This window comes from Xiphias gladius, chromosome 1, assembly GCF_016859285.1.
Source record: "Xiphias gladius isolate SHS-SW01 ecotype Sanya breed wild chromosome 1, ASM1685928v1, whole genome shotgun sequence".
Classification (NCBI taxonomy): Eukaryota; Metazoa; Chordata; class Actinopteri; order Istiophoriformes; family Xiphiidae; genus Xiphias; species Xiphias gladius.
Window position 1 is genome coordinate 18,294,276 of NC_053400.1, and position 26,070 is coordinate 18,320,345.

The 26,070-nt window shown below is 39.6% G+C and overlaps 1 protein-coding gene across 5 annotated transcripts in view; it reads left to right on the top strand.

Annotated features, from left to right (window-relative positions):
* Positions 1 to 26,070, top strand: part of tcf12 (transcription factor 12) — an 81,536-nt gene that overhangs the window by 18,509 nt on the left and 36,957 nt on the right. For all 5 annotated transcript variants that reach the window (XR_005707387.1, XM_040126175.1, XM_040126138.1 and 2 more), the window contains exons 5-8: positions 1,553 to 1,655; positions 20,513 to 20,574; positions 24,256 to 24,388; positions 25,491 to 25,543. Coding sequence is in view for 4 of the 5 variants with exons in the window: in XM_040126175.1 (XP_039982109.1) it covers positions 1,553 to 1,655; positions 20,513 to 20,574; positions 24,256 to 24,388; positions 25,491 to 25,543 (351 nt within the window). In the remaining variant the exon portion in view is untranslated. The remainder of the gene's footprint in view (positions 1 to 1,552; positions 1,656 to 20,512; positions 20,575 to 24,255; positions 24,389 to 25,490; positions 25,544 to 26,070) is intronic.

The window sequence follows — 26,070 nt, forward strand, 5'->3', positions numbered from 1 at the left end:
AAAGGGTATGAGTTGGTGAAAAGAGCTCTATAGAAATGCAAGCCCACTGCTGCTCGGTCCCTCTGGTGGGAGTTAATGTAGTTTGGGGAGATGTTTTTGACTGGAGCACAGGAGGATTTTCACAGGGCTTGGGATTAGCACTGTAACGGAATATCTTTTATTACATGGGACCCCGAGTTTTCAAAAACCATACTGTGACCGATATTTAGACCTAAGCCCTGGAAGCTGATAACTGTCATGAAAAGGCACTGGTAAGCTGCAGGAGAAAAAGGCAATTTTTTTAAGCTGCAGGTACCTGGGAATGACGTAGGATTGCATCTCTGTGTTTCTTCCCCTTCTAATAAAAGACATCTTCTTATGAACTACACGCAGGAAATGGCATATGAAGGAAAAAAAAGAGAAAACTTAAAAATAAATATATAGGGTTTAGATTTTTTTCTATAGATACATTGAGACAAAGATAAGGCAAGGGTTCCTACAGGTCCAGCTGTTTCCTATGAGCTAAGGAATAGACACAAACTTGCAAATGTTTAAAGCACTTGCACTACTTGTTGGTGATGATACGTTGGCAAAAAAAAAAGTTCATATGCTGAGGAATTTAGTGGCGTGTTAGTTTAATTTACAAACCTACCTAATGAAAATTGGAAGCCTGGTTTTGGAAAGGATGACCATAATGTAAACTTTGCATGAATTCACATCCTGTAAGAAAGCACTTAATAATGTATACAGAAGTGTTTTCATTCCAAGATCTGTCCCAAAAACGGTCTCACAATGGTAGAAAAATTATTGTAATGAGTAACATATAAAAAAATTATTTTACGGAATTAATACGGTTTAGGCACACTTAAGTCTGTTTGAGAGAATGATGTATGAAAGAAGGTCAAATAAATACTAAACTTTATTTATAATGCAGCACAAAGTGTTTGACAAGAAAAAAAGGGGGGGGGGGGGCAGAAAGTGTAAAGAGCAGTTAATATACAAATTCAAAAAGAGGAGGGAAGTATAATAAACAGTGAAACAATAATCAAATAAAAAACCACAAAATGTAAAATAAAATGATACAAAAATATAACAGTAATGAAAGCAGTTAGCATTATCATAAACACTTCCATCTCAATTGTAATCTTTAAAGACTGAGAAGAAGTGCACATAATCAATCATCAATCATTGATACAGTTATCCTCAGATTCAGGTAAAACCTATAGAGGGGCATTTAAGGCTCATAGTTTTTGCATCCACAAGGCGTGGCTGATATTTGATATGGTAAAAAAAAAACCTGTAAAACATACCATTGTTGTTTCCAACGCAAGTCCGCACTAGTAAATCCACTGTTAAAGTGCACCATCATTTAAAATGCCAGTTACAGACATAGGGATCTGTTTTTCTTTTGTTTCTCGTTAATTTTTTGGGGCAATTATGCAAAGAGAGAGTGGACAGTTCATTGGCATAACCGACCAGTTGTGCTCTCCTCTTACTAATTAGTGGTATGCCATAGCACTCAATTAGTGAAGTTTCCCAATAATGTGCTTAATATTCTGATCTGTTCCCCCAGGGTTTCGCAGACAGCCCTCATTACGGCGATCATTTGAGTGACAGTCGATTAGTGTCCCATGAAGGATTGTCTCCAACACCTTTTATGAACTCGAACATAATGGGTAAGTAAATGATTCTCTTCAACTCACCCGTCACATGCCCTTTGGTGGTGGAAAGACATCCTGTTAAAAAAATGGCCTGATTGAGATTAAGGCACATCATGCATCTGGAGGTAGCACTTCTGAAAGGCTTGGCAGGCTATAGGGCTATTTTTTTTCCGTCTCCTGCTGTCTTTATTTCCTCCCTTAATCCCCCTCCCCTTTCTGTATCTCCCTCTTCCGTCTCCTCCTGTGATGACCCTCCCCCAGGCTAGAAGTCACGCCATCAGTATAGCTTTCCGTCATAAGAAGCTGTCTCCTAGACATCAAAACTGCCCTCAGCAACTTCCGTTGGCAGCAGGGCTTTGTGTTTTTTGGGTGTGAGGTTAAACAGACAGTTGTATCAATGACCTTCTCACTGAAAAATCAAAAAGTTTGAAATTAATTTAGATTATTGAATGTTCATTCATTTATTTGGCAGTCTTTGTCTTTGGGTTTGTCAAATCATGCCAGTCCTAGTCATTTGATAGGTTTGCTGATATAAATAGGTCAATTTCTGTCTCTGCATGTTATATTTAATGTTCGGAACAGTAGTGATTCCCTTTTATTATACTGTTTTTATAGATCAGAGGTTCTTAGACTTTCTGGTTTGATGTACCCCCACATCCCTGGCAGATTAGCTCAAGTACCCCATTATCAACCCCACCTGTCATGTTCCAAATATGTTTTACTTTAAACTGGATGTTATTCAACAGCATCAATTATATCAAAGTGAATATTGTTACTATATTTTTTTCATAGGTGGTTTCTTTATTCAGTACTGTAGGTTTGGTCAAGTTTGCATTCATACCTGCAGCAGATGAGGTACTAAAGATTGGCCTCACGTGGGTTTGTATTTACTTATTTTTATTAATACATTTTATTTTCCACCTAAACCCAAATATGTGGATGTGTTTTTGGTTCCAAATCCTAATTTGTATTTTGATAATGATCACAAAAAAATACACCCTTTTGCAACTACATACTCTATTACTGGCTTGCAATATGTTCTCCCATTATAACAATTAAAAGCTGTGTGTTATACAGCTCTTTGGCCTGGCATTGTGATGTGTAACCACGCGACAGTTTTATGGCTAACTACATCTCAGCTCATTATGTAATGGCCCTGGAGACTGGTTTTCAAGCAAAGTGATTAGTTTACAAATGGGTGCTGCTGAAATGAAACAAAATGTTATCGTTCTTGTAATTGATCACATGACCGTTTCACATACACTGCGTATCTCTCCCCACTTCAGCTGCGTCTGTAATTATGCTTATGAGTTGCCGAATATGGGTGTGATCTTATGCAATGATATGTCAGATTTAGACAGTATGATTGTAAACTGGAATTAACTTCGCTTATCTCAGGCCTGGAATTCAAGATGAGTATGGTTTTATTGAATTGTCTTTCCATAGTAATATCTTGGCCTTATGTGGATTTATGGAGTTCTCAGCACCCTCATTAAATCATGTCTGGAGGGTTATTCCTCATCAATTAACAGGGTAGAACAACCACGCAACCATGAAATAGACATTTACGCTTGTAGTAGAAGTAGTGGTGGTTGAATCCAGTCAGTCTCTACAGTGACTGAACTGCTGAATGGGTAGTTTCAAGTCATGTAGCATCTCAACACCTCTGGTTGTTGTTACACAGCATACGGAGTGGTTTCTGAACTTCTAAGCTGGCCAACAGTCAAGTGTTTGAAATTCTTGAGCAGATGGTTAGCCCGAGAAAGTATTCAGACCATCAACACACTATGCTGGGCAATAAAATATGGCCAAGTACACATGTAAATGACTTTGTAATGTGAATGCCATTTATTGTACTGTTAATTCACAACCATAACTGTTTGCTTGCTGAAAGGAAAAATCAAGGCAGAGATTTGCTAAGCTGAAGAGACAGAGAGCTATGTCTCACTGATGTCCACCACCTTTAATTCTACCTGCTGAGTTGGCCAAACTGCTACTGTGAGGTCCGCCTAGAGTGAGGAAGCAAACTATGCTACACAAACTGTGTCAAAGAAGCAATGGACGATGAATGGCTGAAAACATTCAGAAACGACCCAGAGGTGGCCGGCAGTCAGCTTGGTATGTCAGGGCCCTCAGGACCTCTTTATGTTTCCTGCCTGTTATTTAATGTATTGTCCCTGATGGGAAGTGCCCAATTAATAACCCTAATGTCATACTTTCCATATTTACATGGATATGCTTAGGCTAGTTTATCAGCACAGTAGATCTAAACCATGCTTTTTATAAGAAAATGCAACGCTGATTACAAATTTTCCTCTGGAAAAATAAACGTTTTCTTTTGCTATAGCAAACAATATCAGACCTCATCATATTCAAGTCATTTCTCTCCTGTTGCCCAATAACTGAGTAGTCATACTGCAGTCGTACTACTTGGCCAAATAACTTCAAGATTTGATTTGATTTTCATTTAAAGATCTCTAGAGTTTGAACACAATGGAGAAAATCAATCTGGAGGAAAAGAACACTCCTCTGATTTGAAAAACAGACCAAGTCTGATCCTCTGCGACCTCAGTGGAATGCTGCTGCTGCCTCATGTGCCCGCCAAATGTCAACATAACAGTAATCATGTAGATCAAAGGCAAACAATAGCTAACTATGTATTACATTTTGTTCTGATCCTGCATATTATGATTTGCATGTGGCTGGAAATGGGTCTGCACGGGGTAGAGAGAGTGCTGGCATATACAGTATGTGGATTATGGTACATGCACAGTATCGCCTATGGTTGACGTGGACTGGATTTAGACATTAATATCAATCGGGAGGAAATCATATCACTCTTGCTTTACAACCGCCTACAGAGATGTAAACTTCTTCACTGGTGTATATCTGCCTTTATTACTGCGTCTTCTCTAACCAAACGGGAACAGATCTCTGTACTGGTAAAACATGAGCCACAAAAAATACTGTAACTATACCTGATTACAAAAACACTGGACACCATTGATACACTATTTAGCTTGGTGCTAATGCACAATGAATTATCGGCTAATGTGCTATATGGAATATAAGGCGCAGTGTATCATTGTGTATGCTCAATACTTCAAACGCTGTCAATATTTTTAGATGTACTCAGAGTAGCATGACAGGCAATGACCAGTAATTCCTTTTATGCAGCGAGATAACCGAAAAAAAAAAAATTCATGTCAGTTTGTATGTAGGTACCAAATAACCATTGTCTGTTAAGATACATTTTGATTAAAAAATGCCAGCTGTGGTTCTGTGCATCTGAAGGAGTCAGAGAGAGGTGAAGTTATAGTGACAGTGGGTATTAGATAGCTGTAGGGGGTGGCTTATTCTCATGTATTTGGTAAATGAATACATGTGAACTGAATATTGCAGCTTTGTTTTATATGTGAACTTGCAACAACTAAAAAATAAGCTGATTTACAGTTTTTTTGATATGTAAACAAAAGTCACCTTGTCTTTTTCCAGTAACAGAAAACATGCCTATAACAAGTGATTTTAAAACAGAAATAGAATAGACCTCTGAAATGGCATGGTCTTATCCCAGTATCACAAGAAAAGTGTGAGGGGGTTTGAAGCTGAAGAATGGGGGTTTTGGTTGAATGCTGGGAAGCGACTGACTGCCTAACAACGACTCTGCTCTCCCCGGGGGCCGGCTCCCATGTTGGGGCAGACTATGGATCAGCTGGTCTGGGCCTCACATGCATCTTAGCCCCGCCCTCTTGTGCCACAATCCTCTTACTAACGCGCACGTCATCCACTGCATGCTGCCTGACAGGTGGCAGCCACATTGTTCATGCTAGTGCGCTATAGACAAACATTTTCAGTTTCAACCATGTGAGTCCCTTTGACTCAACCACTCGTCACATGGGTTGAAAGAGACAACACTCGGACAGACCGCTGACATATCATTTTTAGAGATTTGGAGCCATGCATTGTGTGATTCCTGTGGCCTGACAGACAGTACTGATAGTATTGACCGGCACAAAGATATACTGCACATCTACTTAATAATTAATTACAATGTTTAGAAAAATGACATTGTATGATGGTTGGTTCGCTTACCATGGCACACGCAAGTATGTTTGCTTCAATTTGGTTACAAAAACACTGCGCTACTGGTAGGCCTGTTCCCGAATCAAAAATTTTCAAGTCACAAGTTTAGGCTGAATATTCGACTTTTGGGAAGCGGGGGTGTTCCTCGACCTCTGTATTTTCATTTGTCATGTGCTTGTGGTTCCTGCTTTTTCTTACCTGTAGATATATTTTGTTTTTATAAATACCCAGCATTGTTATTGGTGGTTTTTTCTTTTTCTTGAACATGTGAAGTATGATTATGAGGAATATATTGTTCACTCTTTCTCCCGTTTAAAGTAAAGTCCAGCTACAGCACAGCCACCTCACATTGAACTCCTGCGTGACTCCTGACAGCTACATTGGATGACACTTGCAGAGCTTGTACCATTGTCTAGTTTATAAAAGTTTCCATCCTGCCATGCTGTCATCCTGCATTGCTCCGTGTACAATGACGCAACTAAAAGAAAAAAAAAAATTCAACTCGGAGCTTCTTGACTGATGATTTGGGGGCAGTCATATGTGCTATAGAAGTTACACTCATCCAGTCATATACACTGTCTTACCTAGTCTTTCATCTGACCCCTGATAAAGTACTAGTGCCTTCCATTTATTTTGGGTTACTTGTAGAGTAAATGGGCATAGATAGTTTTGAGGTTTTTATGAATAATTCGGTATGTTCTGATGGCAATTCCTGTACACTGGTGCTTCACTGAGTAATGGTAGGACTTTGATTAGTTGGCAATTTGAATTCTCATTTTATTGTTCCTAAGGAAGCGATCCCTTATGACTTGAAACTATGATTTGGTTAGGCTCTAACACAAAAACATTTTATCCCCTAACCATTCTAGGATTACACATTTCTCTTTTAAATTTACACAGCTGTTATTCCCGATTGTCTCATGTACCTGTGCAGCTGATGAGTTCAATGGATGCAATTCACTGAACCTCACTTCCTCCTCCAGTCTTCTGCAGGTCTTGTAGTGGAGGGTTGGCTCTCATTCAGTTGTTCTGATTGTTTAGCCACAGTGATAGCCAACGGTTCACAGCCCTGTAAAGGGATGGTTAGATTTTTTCTCGTGGTGTCAGCTCGATGTGGGAAAGTCAGTGAGGGGGGTTGATTTCAAGCAATCTGGGGAATTACCACAGGCAATGAGCTACAACTGAAAGAGCAGCACTCTGCTCCTTTATTTCACGCTGTATCGTGATTCTGGACATGTGTGTGTGTGTATGTTGCTTTTTTGTCATTATTTACTTATTGTACTGCTATTGTTTTAAACTAAGTGTAGAAAGTCTTTTGATTCTCAGATAATGCTTTAAAGTTACTGTGCTAATTAGCAAGACAGGGTTTATGTAGCTATTCAGAGGGGTCAATGGTCACAGTTTGTCTGCCTTTATTGGAATAAAGAAAAATAGGGGACATGTCTTAAAGGGACATCAAACAACCTATGGAATCATTCTTAATATTATCTATCTCGCCAACATTTTCATTTTCTATTACAGTCACACACAGTAGACACTCAAACATACATGTTCTATGTCCTCAAAAAGTCCAGGACCAAGAGCTAAAGCCTTGTTCTTCTGTCTGTATCATGCAGTGTTATGCTCCTGTTTATTGTGGTGAATTATGACTAATTAAATATTACTCAATTCTTTCTAAACCTTTCAAAAGAGGGTTCTATTTTTTTTAACAGACAGAAGCACGTAACTTTTTCCTTTGGATATTTTTAAAACAAAGTTGGGTTTCATGCTGGCTGTAATTGCATAACTATAGTGATGACTGCCTCAGTTCTTTCCAGTCATGTGCCTGAGGACGTGATATCACAACTGCTGAATTGTAATTTTGCGCTCACGTTTCTCTGGTGTGGTTCATACATATTACTCATACAGCTTTAGCCCTGCATAAAAAGTAATCAGCTTAATGCTGTCATCAACAAACGCATACAGCCTCATGCATCCTGCTTCCAACCTGTTGACAGACACGTTACTTTAATGTGACTACCTGAGTGTGATCGAGCAATTGTGTAGCAGTCCTGTTTTGTCCCTATTACCAACTTTAAAGATTTCACATGCTACTTAGACAGAACATTAAAAGTAATTATGAGCTACTTTCTCTTATTTTTATATAAATTCTGCATTGCCTTGGTCTCCTTTTCTGTTAGTAGGGTGTATTTTTTTGTTACTATTGGAGTTAATTGTTCAAGAGCAATAAGAAAATGTCTGGAAAGCGCAGTACTGATGTTTAACACATACAACAGGTTTGTGCTTCCTAGAGACAAAGTTTTCCCAGAGCTGGTGAGACTGTAGTACTTAGCAGATTTCCTTTTGACAGCCACTTATTAAAAGGTTTTGTTGTTCTGTTAATTTGCTTGTTGTCAGGAACAAACAACTTGACAACAACAAAGAACAAATTAGAATGGCACTCAGTAAAGCACATACCTCCGCCAAGGCCAAAACGAAAAATACCCTGTCTTGCAATAAGGAAAGTGATAAAAACAATTCCTGTATCAGCCCACATAAACCGAATCCGCACCAACATTTAATGGGCTCCTCTCTGGCCCATGCCCCCTCCCTTTACCAAATTTTGTGCAAATTGGTTCAGCACTTTGTGCGTAATGCTGCAATAATAATGCTGCTTACAAATAAGCAAACCAATAGACCTCCTTGGTGCTGTAACAAACAATCAGCTGAGGCTACTGAATGTTTTGGGGGCTGTAACACAAGTGAAGACTCCCTCTTTCAACTTGCTCTCCTCTTATTTGAGAGAGAAATTACCAAGAATTTCATTGATAAATCACTGATTAATTTGCAGTTATGACATTCTGACAGGGTCACACAGAGTTAATGACTCATTAGGCTTCTGAGATGCAAAAGTAATATGTCACTTGAAGTGTCCAGCAGTACATTACCTCAGAGACTAAAGGTCATAGATAGAGAGAATAAATGAAAGACTGTAATTTCTCTCTGTTACAATTATAATTCATGACAGACTTGTCACCCTAACCTACGACACCTCAGAGCTTGATATCATGGGGGCCTCAGTGAGAATTTAAAACTAATTTGATTGCTTTGTCAAATAATAAATAAATCTATTATTTGACAAAGCAAACAAATAATCTTCGGGCATATTTGTCTAAAATAATTTGTTTGCTCAGATCCCAAGTGACCACATAATAGAATAGAGTAACAACCACGACCAGCTGTTAACAGTGTATCATGTTAATATGACTTGCATGCGTCATTTTTCATTTTATGTCTGATAACTTAATAATTATTTAATATTTTCTGAGATACTACAAAACTGAAACAACTACTGCTTTTATCTGATCTTTTTGTGTTATAATTTTTGCCAGCAACACATCTGGGGGAAAAAAAAACCCTATAGTTAAAAGCCATAATGCAGGATGGCAGCGGGAAATTAATGAGTGCTGGTACATAATATTTGCATCATGTTAGCATTCAGTGAGGGTTAGATTGTGCAATTAATTTTCCTTTGTCAGTCCATATTTTAAGATACTAAAAACGACATTATATAACCATTCTGCATTGTGTATTGCATTGGGGGATTTCATCTCTTCCAGTCTTTTCCTTTTCCATTTCTAATTGTCCCTGAAGGCTTTTTGTGAGATGTCAAATCCCACATCACACTGGCATCCCCAGTGTGGTTTTACTGGGGCAGGTGTCATGTGCTAATGCTCTGTCCCATGGGAGACCCTCCTCAGAACCAGGCTGTGATTGTGGCCAGGTGCTGTTCAGGTGTGCACTCGGTTTCCACTGCAGTGTGGGTCACAGGTGCTGCCATTGCTCCTCCCTCTCCCCACTCTGTCACTCACACCCACACAAACACACACATGCACACACGCACACACACACACACACACACACACACACACACACACACACACACACACACACACACACACACACACACACACACACACACACACACACACACATTTACATACACAAATACAATATACTGCTCGCTGAATACAGTATTAACTCCAACAGTTGTTTTGCAGGAGTCAATTTATCAAAAGTGATACCTGCAAAATGTATATATCCACTGCATATGTGACAAGAGCAGAAAGCAGAGAAGGGAAGACGAGGATATGTGCTGCAGTACAGTTTAGTGGATGTAGCCAGTCATTATGCAGAGCTGCAGGGTGTGCTTATCTATTACTGCGGTCAGTGGAGCATGAAGAGCTGAAGACGAGCTGAAAGGGCACAAATCCCTTTTCTCCTTCCCAATGCTGCCCATATCTCCCCACTCATCCCAGCCCTCCCCACCCTCATGCTTCTCTCAGCCCATCTTGGCCCTGCCCGGCCCCTGCCTTGTCTTCCTTAGGACCTGGCCCCCAGCATGTGACTGGTGAGGCTGTCCAGCTGCAGAGGATCAGCTGTAGTCTCAGTAGGCCTGGAGGGCTGTCTCTCTACAGAGGAAAGAGGAGCTTGGGTATGGCCAAGGTACGATGACATGAGTCTCTTTGAAGCAGCTGCAGGGGTCAGAGCTCTATTACTGTATTTAGAGTCAGTGTAATGTAGTTTCAGTCACGTCACTGCATTTTATGCAAGAGAATGCTTGGTTTTTGCTTGTTGAATTGGCAAAGCCAAGGACAGGCAGCTTTGATGGTTTTAAGGCCTCAAGAAACTTGTGCATAATTGTATATACTACTTCGCAGATGTTTGCAAAACAAAAAGAATCAAAGTCTTATTTCAAAAAAACGTTTCTGCTGAATAGTAGTTCAAATAAGTTTCGATAAATCCAAATTGTGTTGCTAAGACCCGTTGTGCTTATTTGCCTTCTTGTACATCCCACATCTCTCTCTTTTTCCACTCTCTTGCTTTCTGTCACTTTCCCTCCCCCTCCGTTCGCTTGTTTCTCTCTCCCCTCATGCTGTCTTCAGATGATGCCAACAAGACTGTTAGAGATGATCTAATACAAGAGCAAAGCTAAAAAGGAAATGATTCATTCAGAAGAATCACTGTTAGTGGAACAATTAACCACTGCTGACTTTAGTACTTGACGTTGCTTTGCTGACAACACTTTGTAAAGAAAGCTGAACTTACTGTATAATTTTTCACATGATCTTTAGACATTTGCTATGTCTAGGGACATTAACTTTCATGCATTATGCAGTGTTCGCATTGACTTTCGTACTTCCGGAATTTAGATGTTGTTTTGAACTTAAACTTTAAATCTAAGAGAGAAGTAACCTAAGGGATATAAAAAAATATCCTCCCTGTGTGCGTCTGAGGCAAATGAGTATGAAAAAAAAAAGACTTGCTTGATATATACAGAGTGGTATGCAAGTTCACATTTATGGAGATAAGAGATGGCCATGTCATCTACAGAGGTCTGCTTGTATTAATCACAAAGGGGATTAACTTCAGGGCTGATTCTGGTAAAATACCCCCAGTGGAATCATTGTATGAACCCAGGTTGTGCACAGATGGATGACAAATTCCTTCCTTCCTTTCTTTTTCTTGAAACCAAGCAACTCTACCATGTGAGATTGAATTAAATTGCCTCCTGGTTACTGGACATGAGTTTCTTGAACGTTGTCAAGTCAGGTTGTAGGTGAACATTGTAAAGTTTCCCCCAACTAAAGCCACTCATTTGAAAATACATCAAAGGTTGAGTCCTTGTTGAGATGAGCCACAGAAAGCCTAGCTCACAGTTGCTGGTTAATTCTCATGCCCACCGCTCCTCCTCAAGCAGTTGTGACTACTTGCCCAGGCGCCCTGTGTCCATGCTGGGTGTGCTGGCAAACAAAACACCACATAATGTTGAACTCCTTCCTTGTTGGAGTCTAGTGAATTGTGATTGGTTGGTAAAATGCAAACATTTGTTTCGCCTTTACTCCCACTTGACAGTGCCTGACATTTTCTCCTGCACTGGCACAGCCCTGAGAGTGGGAAGTGTAGAGAGAAGTGCAGTTCTGTGAGACTTTGTCTTTACTGTGACAGATATGGGGGTGGGAAGATACTTTTTTTGTCAACTTAAAATCAAAAACTCTTTTAAATGGCTGCTACAGTTTTTGCCCACATACAATGCCATCAACCCAGAGATCACTCATTAAAAGATCTATCCCCTTCAGGCTGTTTTGGTGTTTTATTATGTGCAGGCTTGTGTTCTTACACTGAAGACTGCTTGGGGTTTGCAGGGGTTTTCTGTGTAAGGAAATAGGCCCCCAGTCCTTCGAGCTGGATCAGCATTCTTAGCCCATGTGTGTATCCTTCCTTGTCCTCCACGCCGGCTCTATGTTGTTTTACTGTTCAACAGTTGTTTGGCATCTAATATCAAACATCGACACATACTTTGATGTTACACACTGCCTTAATTCTGACTTCCAACTGGGGGACAATTCTTAAGCTTGTTAAATGTGCTCTTGTTCCACTGGCCAGTGCTCTCGTAATCTGACAGGGACGATGGCCGTGAGCTCACATGTGAGTGTGTGATGCAGGGGAACATGTTAGTGTTTCTACCGAAGCAGCATCCATTACAGTGTTGGTGTTCACATGGTGGGAGACGTTATTAGGGAGCTCATCGCCTCTCTCCTCTGAGAGAATTGATGTGTGATTATGAAGTCATCAGCCATGAACCAGTGAGGCTGCGTAGAAGCACCCCTCCTCATGGGTCCTCAGGGTGCCATTGATTGGTGACCATGTGTTTGTGCCTGATAGACTGTGAAATGGTGTGTTGCTGCACGGCTGTGTCACACCTGCGTCCCACCAAGGTGATTGATTGGTTTGGTCATGTGGAATGTTCCCATCTGGTCCACAGTAATGCATTTTTTTCCTCATTTGTGAATAAAAAGCACTGGCAAGAGAATAGTTGGGCTCGGAAAAAGGCAAAGGCCAAGCGAAAACATTTTCCTTTTTTCCTTTTTACCAAGTCAGAAAAAATTCAAATAGACCAAGCTATGGCACCTGATTATCCCGGGAGGGGATAAATACAATCAGGACATCCACATCTCCTTTCTCAGATGGAGGTGGATTTTAGGAGAAAATAAACTGTCTAGCTAGTGCGATGGGCAGCAGCCCCTGATTTTTAAAGTCATACTTCGGGGCTAAAAAATGTGCAGTAAAACGAGGGATATCGTCGACTTTGCTGAAAAGTTAGGCACCTTTACTTGATTAGAAGCCCCATTCAGGATTTTTAGCCTAGTCTAAAAGCAATCGAGGTAGCCTTTTTTCCCCCAATCCAAATGCGTTATTTTGTTTCTCATTCCTGCATTCTTCCTGGTTTGATTTCTCTTAATCCTGGTCCCTCGCCTTTAATTGATCTATTCATTCCACCTAATGGCTAATTACACATCAGGCTGCATGAGTAGATGCATTTATCATCATAGTATGTAATAATCAGTGACATTTTAACAAAGAAAAAAAATAAATATGCAAATAAGAACTCATTAACATTTGCTCTTGCTGTTTTGAATAATGTCACTGCTGACAAGGCTGCACGAAGAAATTGATGTTGAGCTCAGGGCGAGGGAGGCATGTTTCCTTAGTGTTCGGTGGCTAAATCATGTTTCTCCGTCCTACTGTTGTTCCTAAAGCTTGGCTGTATACATTCCCCCCCCAGCCATGGAGGAAACTGGTTTGGTACACTACCTCCCGTCCCTGTTTCCTCATCCACATTGACCTAACCTCTAACCCATCCAGCTTTTATTTACTGTCAAACAGAACCCGGTGGAGGCATCAGACGGCTTTGACAGGATGTATATACACAAACCCTCGAGAGAAGGGAACAAAAGGATGCATTTTAAAACGAATGGTGGTAATAGTGAGTGAGTGCACAGCTGATCCGTCCTTGTGCATTCTCTTGTTGCCAAAGAAGTGTTTTAGTAACTATGGAGCCTGTCTAATTTTACTTCCAAGGCGTCCACACAGCCCAAACTTGACTTTATATAGGGTAGAGCATCATGTTGGGAGTTTTATTATTTAATAGTCACAGAGTCTGGTCCTTGTATTCCACTCCTTTTCATAGATTTCAAAAGAAAAACAACACAAAGCTGTATAACTATTTAAATCCTGGAGCTTTCAATACAGATTGTAAAAAAGTTATTAAAAATGTTTCTTTTTGCCAACATTATGAAATTGTTTATTAACTTGATAGGAATAATGTTTGTGGTTAGGTTTCATGGTAGTCATCACAGGGGAACATGAGCAATGATACACAGACACGAACATCAAACACTTGTGCGGTCAGAGGAAAAAAAAAACACCAAGAGAGCTGGCGTGTGATAAGTTCATTTGGTCTCTACATGAACAACATTTCCTCATCCTGTATTATGTGTTTGTTTTCATGGTCTTGGCTTTCCTTTGAGCAAGGAAAATTTACTTGTTTTCTGGATGGAAAAAAATGCATCTTGGAATGCATCGGAGAAGCAGTGAAGCACGCTCACTAATTGGCTGCTTTTGTGGCAAGGGTTTTGAATTGATCCCTGGAGATGAATAGGTCGCTACTTCTCAAATTATTAAAATAAGGGGCACAGCATAAGGCCATGCTGTGCTGTACTGCAGCCCTGAGATCAATAAGGACGTTCACTATGAATGACAGGCCAACTCGGCTTTTCCCTCAACAGGATTTCAGCACCTAATGTTGTTTATTTATTTCACTAGCTCAGCATGTAGGTGTCTGAGGTTGAACTGGATTCAAACTTAAATTCCAATTTTCAATCAATAATACATCAGCTAGATTTTCGAATTATACAAAGTCAAAATTTGATTGAGGCTCTCTCTTTCTCTGCTTTTCTAAAAAAAAAAAAGTTATCTAGTTAATCCAATTAAATATTTTTATTTTCATTAACATAACTTTGCTACATACAGTGGCCAAGACTAAAGGTTTTTTTTTTTTTCCTTTACTGGTAAGAAATAGGGAAATCCTCTTTCCTGATGAAGCTTGCATTCTCTTTCACATTTTAACTGATAGCTAGCCAAACACGAACTCTGAGTTAAATGATTATGCGATAGTCAAATTATTGACTATTGCAGGACATCTTACATCTCAGAAGAGCTTCCTGTCCCATAAAGGATCTGATATTGCCTGTTTGCATTCATCTTGTAATTTTCTGTCCTCTTGTGGCCACAGTAGGCTGTTGTCTCTGGAAGCTAGGTAGACTACCAGCCATTACATCGATCATTCATTTAAGTTTCATGGGCGTGGCCGTTTCCTCCTGACAAAGGTTGGGGCTTGTCAAGCAGAGGGGGGAGCAGCATATTTTGGACGCTTGTGCATGATGGATAATATTGTGATCTTTGACGGGTAACTAGTTAGCTAGTAGCTACCTACAGACAAGTGTGCTTGTCAAGCTGCTCTTGACTCAGCTTCCACCGTTCTGAGATCAGTTGTGATTTTGCACGCATAATTATACACGTGCAGATGCGTGTGGAAACTGTCCTTGCGCATTAGAAAATTATTTCAATAGTTTTTTTTACCTAAGTGTTAGGAGGTGGCAAGTAGCAAGTAAAAAAAATTTACACTTTGATTTATCATCTCAAATCAGTATAAGTTGTCTAACTAATCACCCTGGTCAACATGTGTGACGACGAGGAGTTAAGGTGTATTATTTACAGTATTAATTACAGTTAACCATGTAACATAATGCCCAAAACTTTTAATTCTGCTCTGCTTTTTATCATATTAATAAATTTTCCTTTCTGTTAATCAAGGTTTAGGGTTCTCTGTGAAGGACCTGCAGTAAATTTTAGAAGTTTGAGACGGCATATTGAGGCAGGAAAATACAGGATTCTGCCCTGTCACTGGAGTGTTTTTATATATTTTTTCTCTATACTGCACATTGGTTATGTTTCCTCAGTTCAAAATAACTTAAATACTTCTTCAGCCAGGAAGGAGTGCAGAAAGGGGAAGATGTCCAGGCAGAGTGCAGCAAGACGCAGGAGAGAGACTTTCAGCACAGGAAAGACAGACAGCACAAAATTGTGAGACAGGACAGGCCCTGAATTTAAGAGCAATTTGCTACTGCTTCGGTCATGAAAAGGTATGTTTTAGTCTGATCCATTTTTTTGTGGTGGGTGATTGGGGGCGGGCTATCTGTAAAAGTAACTGCTTGCCACTGCCAATAACCTAAAGGATAACTGACAAAATGGTGCACTTCCTTGTCGGCAATGAGAGACCTCGCCAGAAAAATAGGCTATCACTGTAACGCTTGTCAAATTTGGGCTGCATGGCAGAATGTGCCGAAACATGACACTCCTGGTAAAAGGCACATGACAGCAGTGTGGTATATGGAAAAAAAAAACAGCCAAAGACTTAAATCATGTGAAAAAAAAAACTCTTGGATCTGACTAAACAACAGTTGAACTCTAGTTGTAATACAAAGTCCTATATTTAGCAGAAACTTGGCACAGATGACACCATCCCTACTGCAAAGCATGATGGTAGTACTTGGTTACATGGCTGCAAGATTTTAGGTTGTGAGTCTTATAAACTGTGGATGAGTAGAGTTAGCCCAAGTGGTAAAATTAGTGTAAAACATGGTTTGAGACATCTTGCTGTAAATTACTTATTTTTGCCAGAACATTGTTTGCCTCTGAAATATCTCAAACTTTTTGCTTTTAATTTTTTCTTTGGTCTCCTCGGACACATTCCATTGGGTACAGATTTTCCTCTGCAGCAAAATGCTTCACCAACATAGTTGCACCTTCACGCCTCAGAATGATATGCTAATAAGCAGCTTCACAGAATATTTTAATCAGAGTTGATGGAATTTTTTTCCTCATGAGATTGACTTTTCATCTCATTGGGGATATGCTGTTTGATGGCAGTCTGCATATTTAAGTTTATATTATTGATGATGATTGCAGTAATTAAGCTGCTTGACTCATGTTGCTCTTTACATTTTGTATCTCTTGCATCTGTGATGTTTTAAGGCAGATAATGAATTTTGCTTCGTATCAATCATTGCACTTTAGACTCATTAGTAGGCCTGCGTACTCAAGACATAATAATAACAATATTAGTGTTGATCTTGTTGTGAGGTAGTGATCACATAGGCCTGCTCAGCGGAGGGAGAACAAAGCATTGCTAATAACAGGCCTGTAATTCATGAAATTGATAAATTGTGCTTGTGTTGGTTCGTCCTCTTGCCTCTCAGTAGGAATGGGTTTTGATTTATAAGTTACTGTTTCAAACTTAAACATTCCATTAATGGGACTTTATTAAAATTAACAGCTTGTTTTGAGTTCTGTTTTCTTTATTGGGAAATAGATTATTACAGTGACCTGTTTTCCTCATGATGAGCTACAGTATTTTTGCGTCAGACAGGAGATTCTGCCAAGTAATTGCAAACTGTAAATTTTACAGAGTTGCTCATAACCAGGAGTTGTTCTCGGGTAGTTGTGAAGTTTAAGAGGCTACAGAGGAATTTAAATTGTTTCTCTGTTGCCCAAAACAGAAGGGTTTGGCTTCAAGAGTGATGATCGGCCTTTGTCAGAATGTTTCTTTCACATCAATTTTTTCTGCTCAAGAAGAAAAAATATTACTGGTTGTTTCCAGGTGGACCTTTAGAGGTAGATGGATGAGAGCAGAAAGGCAGATGAGTCAGCGACTTACCACTTCTGTAGTACCTCTAAGGGCACGGATGATCAGATAAAGTGGTTAGAGCTGCTGCGTCTTCAGCAGGACAGTCTAAATGAACTAAGAAACCTGTTCATCCATGACCTCTATACATGGTACTGAAGTTAATCCCCAGTGCTGCCACGTGGCCGGTCCCCTGAGCACTGCCGCTTCCTTCTCTTGCTGGCTGACTCAGCTCATAGGAGGTGGCGTAGGGTCTGAATGGGGGGGGGGGGCATCTCCAGTGGCGACACAAGTGCTTTAGCTGGCTGCTGTTTCTTCTTTTTCTCTTTTGGTGCTGTTTGCAGTGACATTTGATGACGTTTTTCGACTCTGCCCTGTGATTGTATTCTTGTGATCTTGTACACTCATCTTGTTATGAACTTGGTTGTTGTTTCGTCTGCTTTTAATCTGCAGAGAATCAGGATCATAAGTAAAACTGCATTTTATCCAACTCCATTTCAGAGTAAATACACTGTCAATAAAGCAACTAATTATCTTCGAGAAACATTGTACATAAAATTGATGCATCAAATAGACCAACAACACCATTCTTTCCATTCTTGAGGATGGGGAGCCTTTCAATGTGAACAGATAGGCACATTGATGAAAACTCCCTAAACGGAGGAAAAGGGGGACTGCTGTCATGTGTAATATTTTCAAATTTATTTTTGGCTAGTATGGTGTTAAGAACATGAAGTTTTAGCTCTGTTTATTTTTTTTTATTTTAAAGTTTCACAAAAACAGCAGAAATAATGGTTGCAACTTTAGATATGAGGTGAAATTAATGTGAGACTGGTGGCAACTATAATTTCTCACAACATCTACAATCTTCACATACAGTCACATTGAGACAGTTTTCATTCCTGTTACCAAGAAAATGACAGTTGTTGCTTACAACTGCAGCAGATTTTTATGCGTGGGAGTTCGCTCAGCGATTCCTTGGTTATACTGTATATTCCTGTGTGTTCTAAGTTTAAGCTACACTGTTGATTGAGGAATGGACGGAGAGCGACTTAGTACGCTTTGTTTTGCCAGGATCCACAGTTTTTGGGGAGCTATTAGGCTTCTTCTCTGTGTCCTAGTGCGGACTAAGACATTATTTTCACAAACACATCTGTCTGCCCTGGTGGGCCCTGAAACTCTAACAGTGAGCATCAATTATTCACATCAGACACAGTGTGTGTGACAAAACACATGCTGCCGATGAATATTTAACTCTCGTACTTGACCAGACCTTTCCCTCAGAAGACCTTTAAGGAATGAAAATGAATTTCACTAAACCACCTTTAGATGTTAGACAGAAAATAAAGAAATTAAAATTCCCTGTCAAAAGATGTTTCATCATCCTGCCATGATTAGGATAACATTGGTGGTAGTTGACAACTTAATCCTATTTCCTTTTGCAAGAGCGATGGCTCAGAACTGTATCACATTATTGTTACAAGAGAAGCAGCTTTGCCAGTTAAACCATCTTGCCTGATTTCCTCAGCCTCCTTGGTCTCTAGAGACAGTCTGCACAGATGCAGAACAACTGTCTCCGGCAGGACTGCTCAGATAAGCACAAGTGAATTCTCTTAGATGTGCCTCTGTTCACCTGCACTTGTGAAAGCAATGTTCAGATCAGTTATTGTGTGTAACAAAAGATCCAGGCTATGCAAGTTTAACTCACAAAAAAATATTTACCTTTTCCCCAGAGTAAATAAAATTTAGGTCCAACCCTTGTGTCTGTGCTTGTAATATTTGGAAGTCTGACAAAAATAATGTACGATGCTGTTATGTAAGTTATTCATCATTCTCCCAGAGGAGCTCTCATTTGTTTGTTTGTTTGTATTTCCAGCGGAGTAGAACTGCTGAGTTTGGATATTGTGATGTGTATGATTCATGTGGGTTGTGTGCTTAAAGTTTTATTTTTCCCCTGATGGGTGCTTGGGAGCTTTCCTTTGAGGTGTGCGCGCTGGATGTGACACTGATAAAAGGACACTGACAATTATCACTATGTCAGCAAGTAATTCACTGAAAACATACTTTGCATACTGAAAACTCTGTGACACATAACATCGTTTTACAGAATTGCAGGTTTTGTTATGGCTTTAAAAAAAAACATTTGTCAAAGTAAGGAACCATTCTGCTACAACTCAAAGAACTACCAGCCAAATGGTCCAACTTGTCTAAAACAGCTGTATGTCTGTCAAATACCTCATTTAGTACATACTACGTTGTAACAAGACCTCAGGGAGTCCCATTTCTATGAAATACACAGATGGAAACCGGAGTTCATTTGGTATGACTGTTTTAAAAGCTCACGGAGGCTGGACAGTTTACTGCAAGACAGTGAAATATATCAAATAAGTGTCAGTCAGTCAGTCACTTCATTCCTCTATCTACTGATCTTTCCCTCCTTCCTTCTTTCTCGTTGTTTCCAGCCAGCGTCAGATAATATCAAAGATGGTGGATAAAAGTAAAAGTAAACAAAGATTTGCCAATGGTATTTTATTATGGTAGTTTAAAAAACAAACAAAAAAAAAACACTTCAGCCCTTCTCCCTGAGTAGAAATCACTATTTTCCAGAAGCCTGTGAAACTCACCCTGCTTGCGCTTCTTTATATAAAATTCCATCCTAAAAATATTTGTGCATTTCCGTGTGTGTTGGTATTTATTTTTTGGTATTACACGTTATGTAAGTATACTACAGCATATAGTATTGTACATTGTTTACACTGAAGCCCTTGACCTTCAAGCATGCTTGTTGATCTCTGCTTTTAAAGCTTTCAGTTTTTCTTCATATCCCACAGTGAAGACGTCATACTGACAGCAGTAGACTTGGTGTTAGAGATTTGGATTTGTGACAGTAAAGATATTGGTTTAAATTGCCAGATTGGCAGGGACAGCTTTCAGTGACTGCTTGGTATTACAAGGACTAGGAGCTTTAACTGCTCCAATGTAGCTGTTTAATAACCAGCATTACAAGACTGTCTGTGTACTAGAAAGCCCCCAGTGTGAATTTGCTTACCCTGGATAATGTTAAAAATTGTTTAGTCATAATTTTGCAGTGTGTTGGTTCTGATAAAGAACCAAATCAACACAATCAGGATACTGTATGTGGTCTACCATTAGGTAAGAATCCATTGTGTGTGCCTACATTTCATAAAGATAACGGTAATTATAACGTCCTGTGTTTTTACAGGTAAATCGGAGAGGGCTTCATTTCTTGGCTATGGGAGGGATCCTGGAGCATCTGGCAGCCAGGTGAGTTTCTAAACAGCTGTTAAATTCATGATGCTCCCAAAGTTTCTGTCAATGTAGAGCTATATACAATTTTGATGTTCCCCAATACCAATAAAAATGATTTTCTTGAAAACAAGTCAAACAATATTTACTAGATTTTTTAGGTAGTCTCACCCAGGCAGAAGTGTGTCAAAAAGAGTGGCAAAAACATCTGTACATTTTGAGTGAGCAGTAAAAGCTCAACAGACCAGAGAGATAGAGGTATTATGTAGCTAGTTTTTTTCCCCCAAGTACTTTCCATATTAACCCTCTGGTACAGATAGATAGATAGATGGGAAAAAACATTGATTTATCTCTGAAATTTGACTCTTGGGTAAGAAATTTTGTTTAGTCATGCTTTTTCCAACTTAAAAATGTTGCAAAACTTACATCTTGCCCCTCGTCCACTGGTTTCAAAAAGGGAATCGTGCCTTTATTTAATCAACGTTGGATTAATGTAAATCCCTCTATTCCTGTCTATGTAAGAGCTCCCTTCACTATAATTACTACAAACATAGCAGTCAGGCTTTAGCCACGACTGGGAGATGAGACCCTTAACTTAAATCTACTTGACTGTAACTTATTTTCTTTGCCCTACTGCTAATTTTAGATTTGATTTTACGATTACTGTTTGCTTTTAAAGCTTGGCAAAATCATCTTAAAATTGAAATCCCTTGGGAAACTGAATGTATCATGGGACCCTCACTTGCCCCATGCATAAATCCAATATCAAACTAAAGGTAACTTCAGAACGCTCTGCCCAAAGCTAGCAGTTTTAAATTTCTGATTGTTCTTGTTATGAAAACGGCTCTTTGCAATGCAATTCAGTGTGAAAGAATCTTGGCCTTCTCTAACATGATGCTGCATAATTTTGATAGTTAGACATTTTTGATCAGACAGAGAAAATTTAAGAAAGGCACTTTCTTAAATTTTATTGGTGCAGAATGTGTGTAGACCTGCAGCTGCAGAGATCTGAGATTATGGATATTATCTGGTTTAAGAACAGAAACAGGAAGACTTATAAATCAGTTTCATTCCACACACAATCTGCTAAGAATGGATGGTGGCAACAGCCATAAAAGCATTATAAATAATTAACAGTAACCATTGGGAGAGTTGCACAGCGCAACATTTTAAATATTTTTAAGTATTTTTAATTTTGTTGTTGGCCAATAGTGCCATTGAGCCGGCTTTTCAGCCCTATATGTAGCCTTTCAGTGTGTGTTTTGTCAGCTGGTTAAGCCTGATAATTTAATAAAAATAAGACAATTGATCTCATGATCTATTTGCCACGTGGCAGGTAGCCATGTGGCAACTACTGTACATCATAACCCACAAATTGCCTCACGTGGCATGTGAGTCCTGAGGCTCAGAAGAGAGCCTCGCTATGGTTTTGAGTCAGACTTTCTCATTCGCTCACTTCTGCCATTCAGTGTTCAGGTGCACTTCACATGAGCTGCAAATGATTTTGTTAACATTTCAGATCTGAATTTCTGGATCTTTGTGTCACAAAGTCTCCTTAAATTCTGCATTTAATATTGAAATTTTTACAATCTTGAGATGTAAAGGTTTTACCCCATTATTAAAAATGACAAAGTATTTAATCTGCAAGAATTAGATTTTCTGATTCTTGCATGATAGACATTCTTCCCCAGAATGAGGTGCAGCAACCCTCACCAATTCATTACTGGGTAATTAAAGTAATTCAGAGGTCTTCACAGTCCAGGTCAGAAACAGTCAAATTTGCATGACTCCTTATTGGTTCCTGACTGAGTAGCTAGTGTACAAGAGACCAGAGCCAGTGTTGCTGTAGGGTTCAGTATCATTGAACTAAGGCAACAGCAGAAGTGGGTATGTTGCTATGTCCTTGCTGTGGCGTCAGTGACAGGTTGTCACTTTACAAAACCAGTTTTTTCCCTGTAGATCACATTTGTGTTATGTTGTCTCTGACAGTTTTTGATGACCAACATTTTAAAATCATCTGCATTTCTTTAATAGTACCTTTCACAGAGCATTTTTTTAGGAACATCATACTAATTGTTCTCAAACCAGCATGAATTCCTCAAGATGTTAGAAACATTCCTTTGAGATTCTGGTCCATGTAGACATGAATGCATCACATCATTTCTGCAGGACTGTCAGCACCACATTCATGCTGCCAATCTCCCTTTCTACCACATCCCAAAGGTGTTCAGTTCCACTGAAGTCCACTGAACTCATTGACATATTCATGAAACCAGTTTGAAACACCTTTTGCTTTGTGACATGGTGCATTATCATGCTGGAAGTAGCCATTAGAAGTTCTGTAAATAAAGGAATGCACATGGTTAGCAACAATAGTCAGATAGGCTGTGGCATTCAGAACCTTGATTGACTGGTATTTAGGGGCCCAAAGTGTTAGAAAACATGCCCCACACCATTACACCACCACCACCAGCCTGGAGTGTTACAAGGCAGGTTGGGTCCATGGATTCATGCTGGTGATGCCAAATTCTGACCCGACCATCTGCATGCCTCAGCAGAAATCCAGATTCATCAGACCAGGCTATGTTTTTTCCAGTCTTCAACTGTCCAGTTTTGGTGAGCCTGTGCCCACTGCAGCCTCAGATTTCTCTTCTTGGCTGACAGGAGTGGAACCTGACGTGGTCATCTGCTGTTGTAGCTCAACCGCCTCAAGTTTCAACGTGTTGTGCATTCAGAGATTCTCTGCTCACCCCAGTTTTAAAGAGTGGTTATTTGAGTTACTGTAGCCTTTTTGTCAGCTCCAACCAGTCTGGATATTCTCCTCTGACCTCTCTCATCAACAAGGTGTTTCTATCTGCAGAACTGCTGCTCACTGGATGTTTTTTGTTTTCAGAAATACTCAAACCAGCCCGTCTGGCACCAACAATCATGCCATGGTCAAAGTCACTGAGATCACATTTTTTCCACATCCTGATGTTTGATGTGAACATTAATTGAAGAACATCTGCTGGAAAGGTCTCTGTTGTTACTGTGTCAATCCTCAGCCTGCAAAGGAGATTTTAAGAGGGCACACGAGGCGAGTTTTTGAGCCAACTTCTACACATCGCTCACTTGATCCCTGCTCTGCGGGTCTGCAACTGATTACTCTAATTACACCAAGCTCTTCATTGCCCTCTTAACCCACTTTGCTGGGGTTGTAGAGGTCAAATAGATATTGGTGATAGGAGGACATGGTGAGCTTTCAAAGGCTGGCACTTTCTGACCTGTGGTGCAGAACAAACAGGAGTTATATGTAACATATCCCCTAATATGCAATATGTTACTCTAAAAACCATTTTTACATTCTTTACAAAAAATTTTGGTTGCATTTCGTGTTTTATAATGTTTTCATTTTTATAATATAATGTTTTTGTAAAGATATTATGATATTTGCTTTTTACAGTAAACACATTGTAAATGCTTGCATGCTTCCCATGCTTTTGTATTATTTAGGACAAAACTGTTCTAAAGTTACATTAAATTGCATGATATAAATAAACCACTTAAAAAACTGTAGTTGATTGGGCTTGCTAGCTGACTATAACATTGTTATTGTTATTACAATCAAGGGAATTATACACACACATTCCTGACAGGGAAACCTGTTTTTTTTTCTTTTCCTTTAGTTTTAAGCATCTGTGTGTTTGTTTCCTCTTTCAGTCTTCTCTCAGGTCGGACGTTGGTTTGACGAGTCCTAGTTCAGTGACTACAACAGGGAAATCAGCTGCTCCGTTCTACTCCTTCAATGCGGCCAATCCCAGAAGACGTTCTCTACAAGATCCTCCACCCATTGGTCAGTTCCAACTCAGTCAAAGTGTTGACACAAAATGTTCTAAACGATCATCTGGTTTTCTTCTAACCTTTTTCTGTACTTTCTCTTCAGGAGAGTGTAGATCCTAAAGTATTTAGATAAATGAATCATGTGTCATGAAATATTCGCTGTGCTCCTTTGTAATTGAACTCATTGTTTCAGACGACATTTTAACCAATGCAAAATTACAGGATGGGGTCTGTAATACATTCAGCAGACCAAACTAAACGACAATACCAGCACCTACCTATAGCCAACTTTAAAACAGCCCATTTGATGCACCTTTATACGGTCTTGCTCTCCTGATGGCTTTAATTTTTTCCACATGATTGTATTGGATCCAAAATAGGCCTACAGGATGGTGTTGTGATGTTTCCATCTATCAGACTAGCAGAAACATTTTTCACTTCCTCCATTTTCACACAGAATTCAAATTTCAAAAAAAAAGGAAAAAAGGTAGAAGGACCAGCAGTTCTTCCTGTGGAAATTTAGAACTTTAAAAATACAAGGATGTCGCTCTGAACGGGATTTAGATTACAGGTGACCAGAAAATTCACTGAATATCAGATAATTGTGCCTGTAATTATTACTGGGATTGGCAGGAAAAATTATCCACATGTGCTTGCCGGACAGGATTAAAATCACTGACCAGAGCAAAAATCACCCCACCTGCCCTACAGAAATAAATCCTGTCCAAATGGGGCTAAAGACTCCAAAAAAACAAATGGAAAGTGTTATTTGAAATATTAAAGAAAAAATACAACAGTAAAGTATTTTCCTGCTAACTCATGTAACATCCTCTTTCATCGTCTTTGATGCAATGCGCTTGAAATTGAAAACGAATATAAATGATGTAGAACGAAGTAAGACCGGCTGAAATAAAACATTCTTGTAAAAGCATTCATTTCAGGTACAATTGAGGGTTTTCATGCGGCAGTCACTATGTATTCCCAAGCAGGACTTTGAATGAGTCTTGCTGGTGAACCTGTGTTGTGGAAAAACAGAGTTATGGCTTGTTTACAGCACATTCACAGTTGCTTCCTTTTTGCTCTAAATGAATGGATGTGCTTTCATCTCTCCACAGATCCTCTACAAGCAAAAAAGGTTCGCAAGGTCCCTCCTGGCCTGCCTTCATCTGTGAGTGGAAGATCATCTCACCTCTCATATAAATAGATTTCACAGTGAGCTTACTTAAGCAGACACACACAAACACACACACGCACACACACACACACACACACACACACACACACACACACACACACACACACACACACAAACCTTTCCTACTCACATCTTCCCTCTCACACAAAGAGCACTCTTGACATCACTACCACAATTCTTGGATGGGAATTCAGTTTTTTGTGTGGGTCTTTGAAAAAGTGATGCCAGTGATGCCAGTTAATCTAGAAAGCAAAGTTCTGACCTTTCATGTTTGTTGTTCACATGCTTGTTGTTTAATAGTAGTATGTAAAATTCTCTATAGGGTAGATCTTAGTGTACATTTTTTTGTGATTGTATGTGTGTGTGAGTACATGCACGAACACACATTCGTGCATGTACTCACATACACATGTGTACCTCGAGGTGATTGATTTTCAGTGCTGCCCTGTCATAGTCTAGCCTCCTCACAGCCTCTCCTGGGAGAAAGAGAGGCTGTCAGA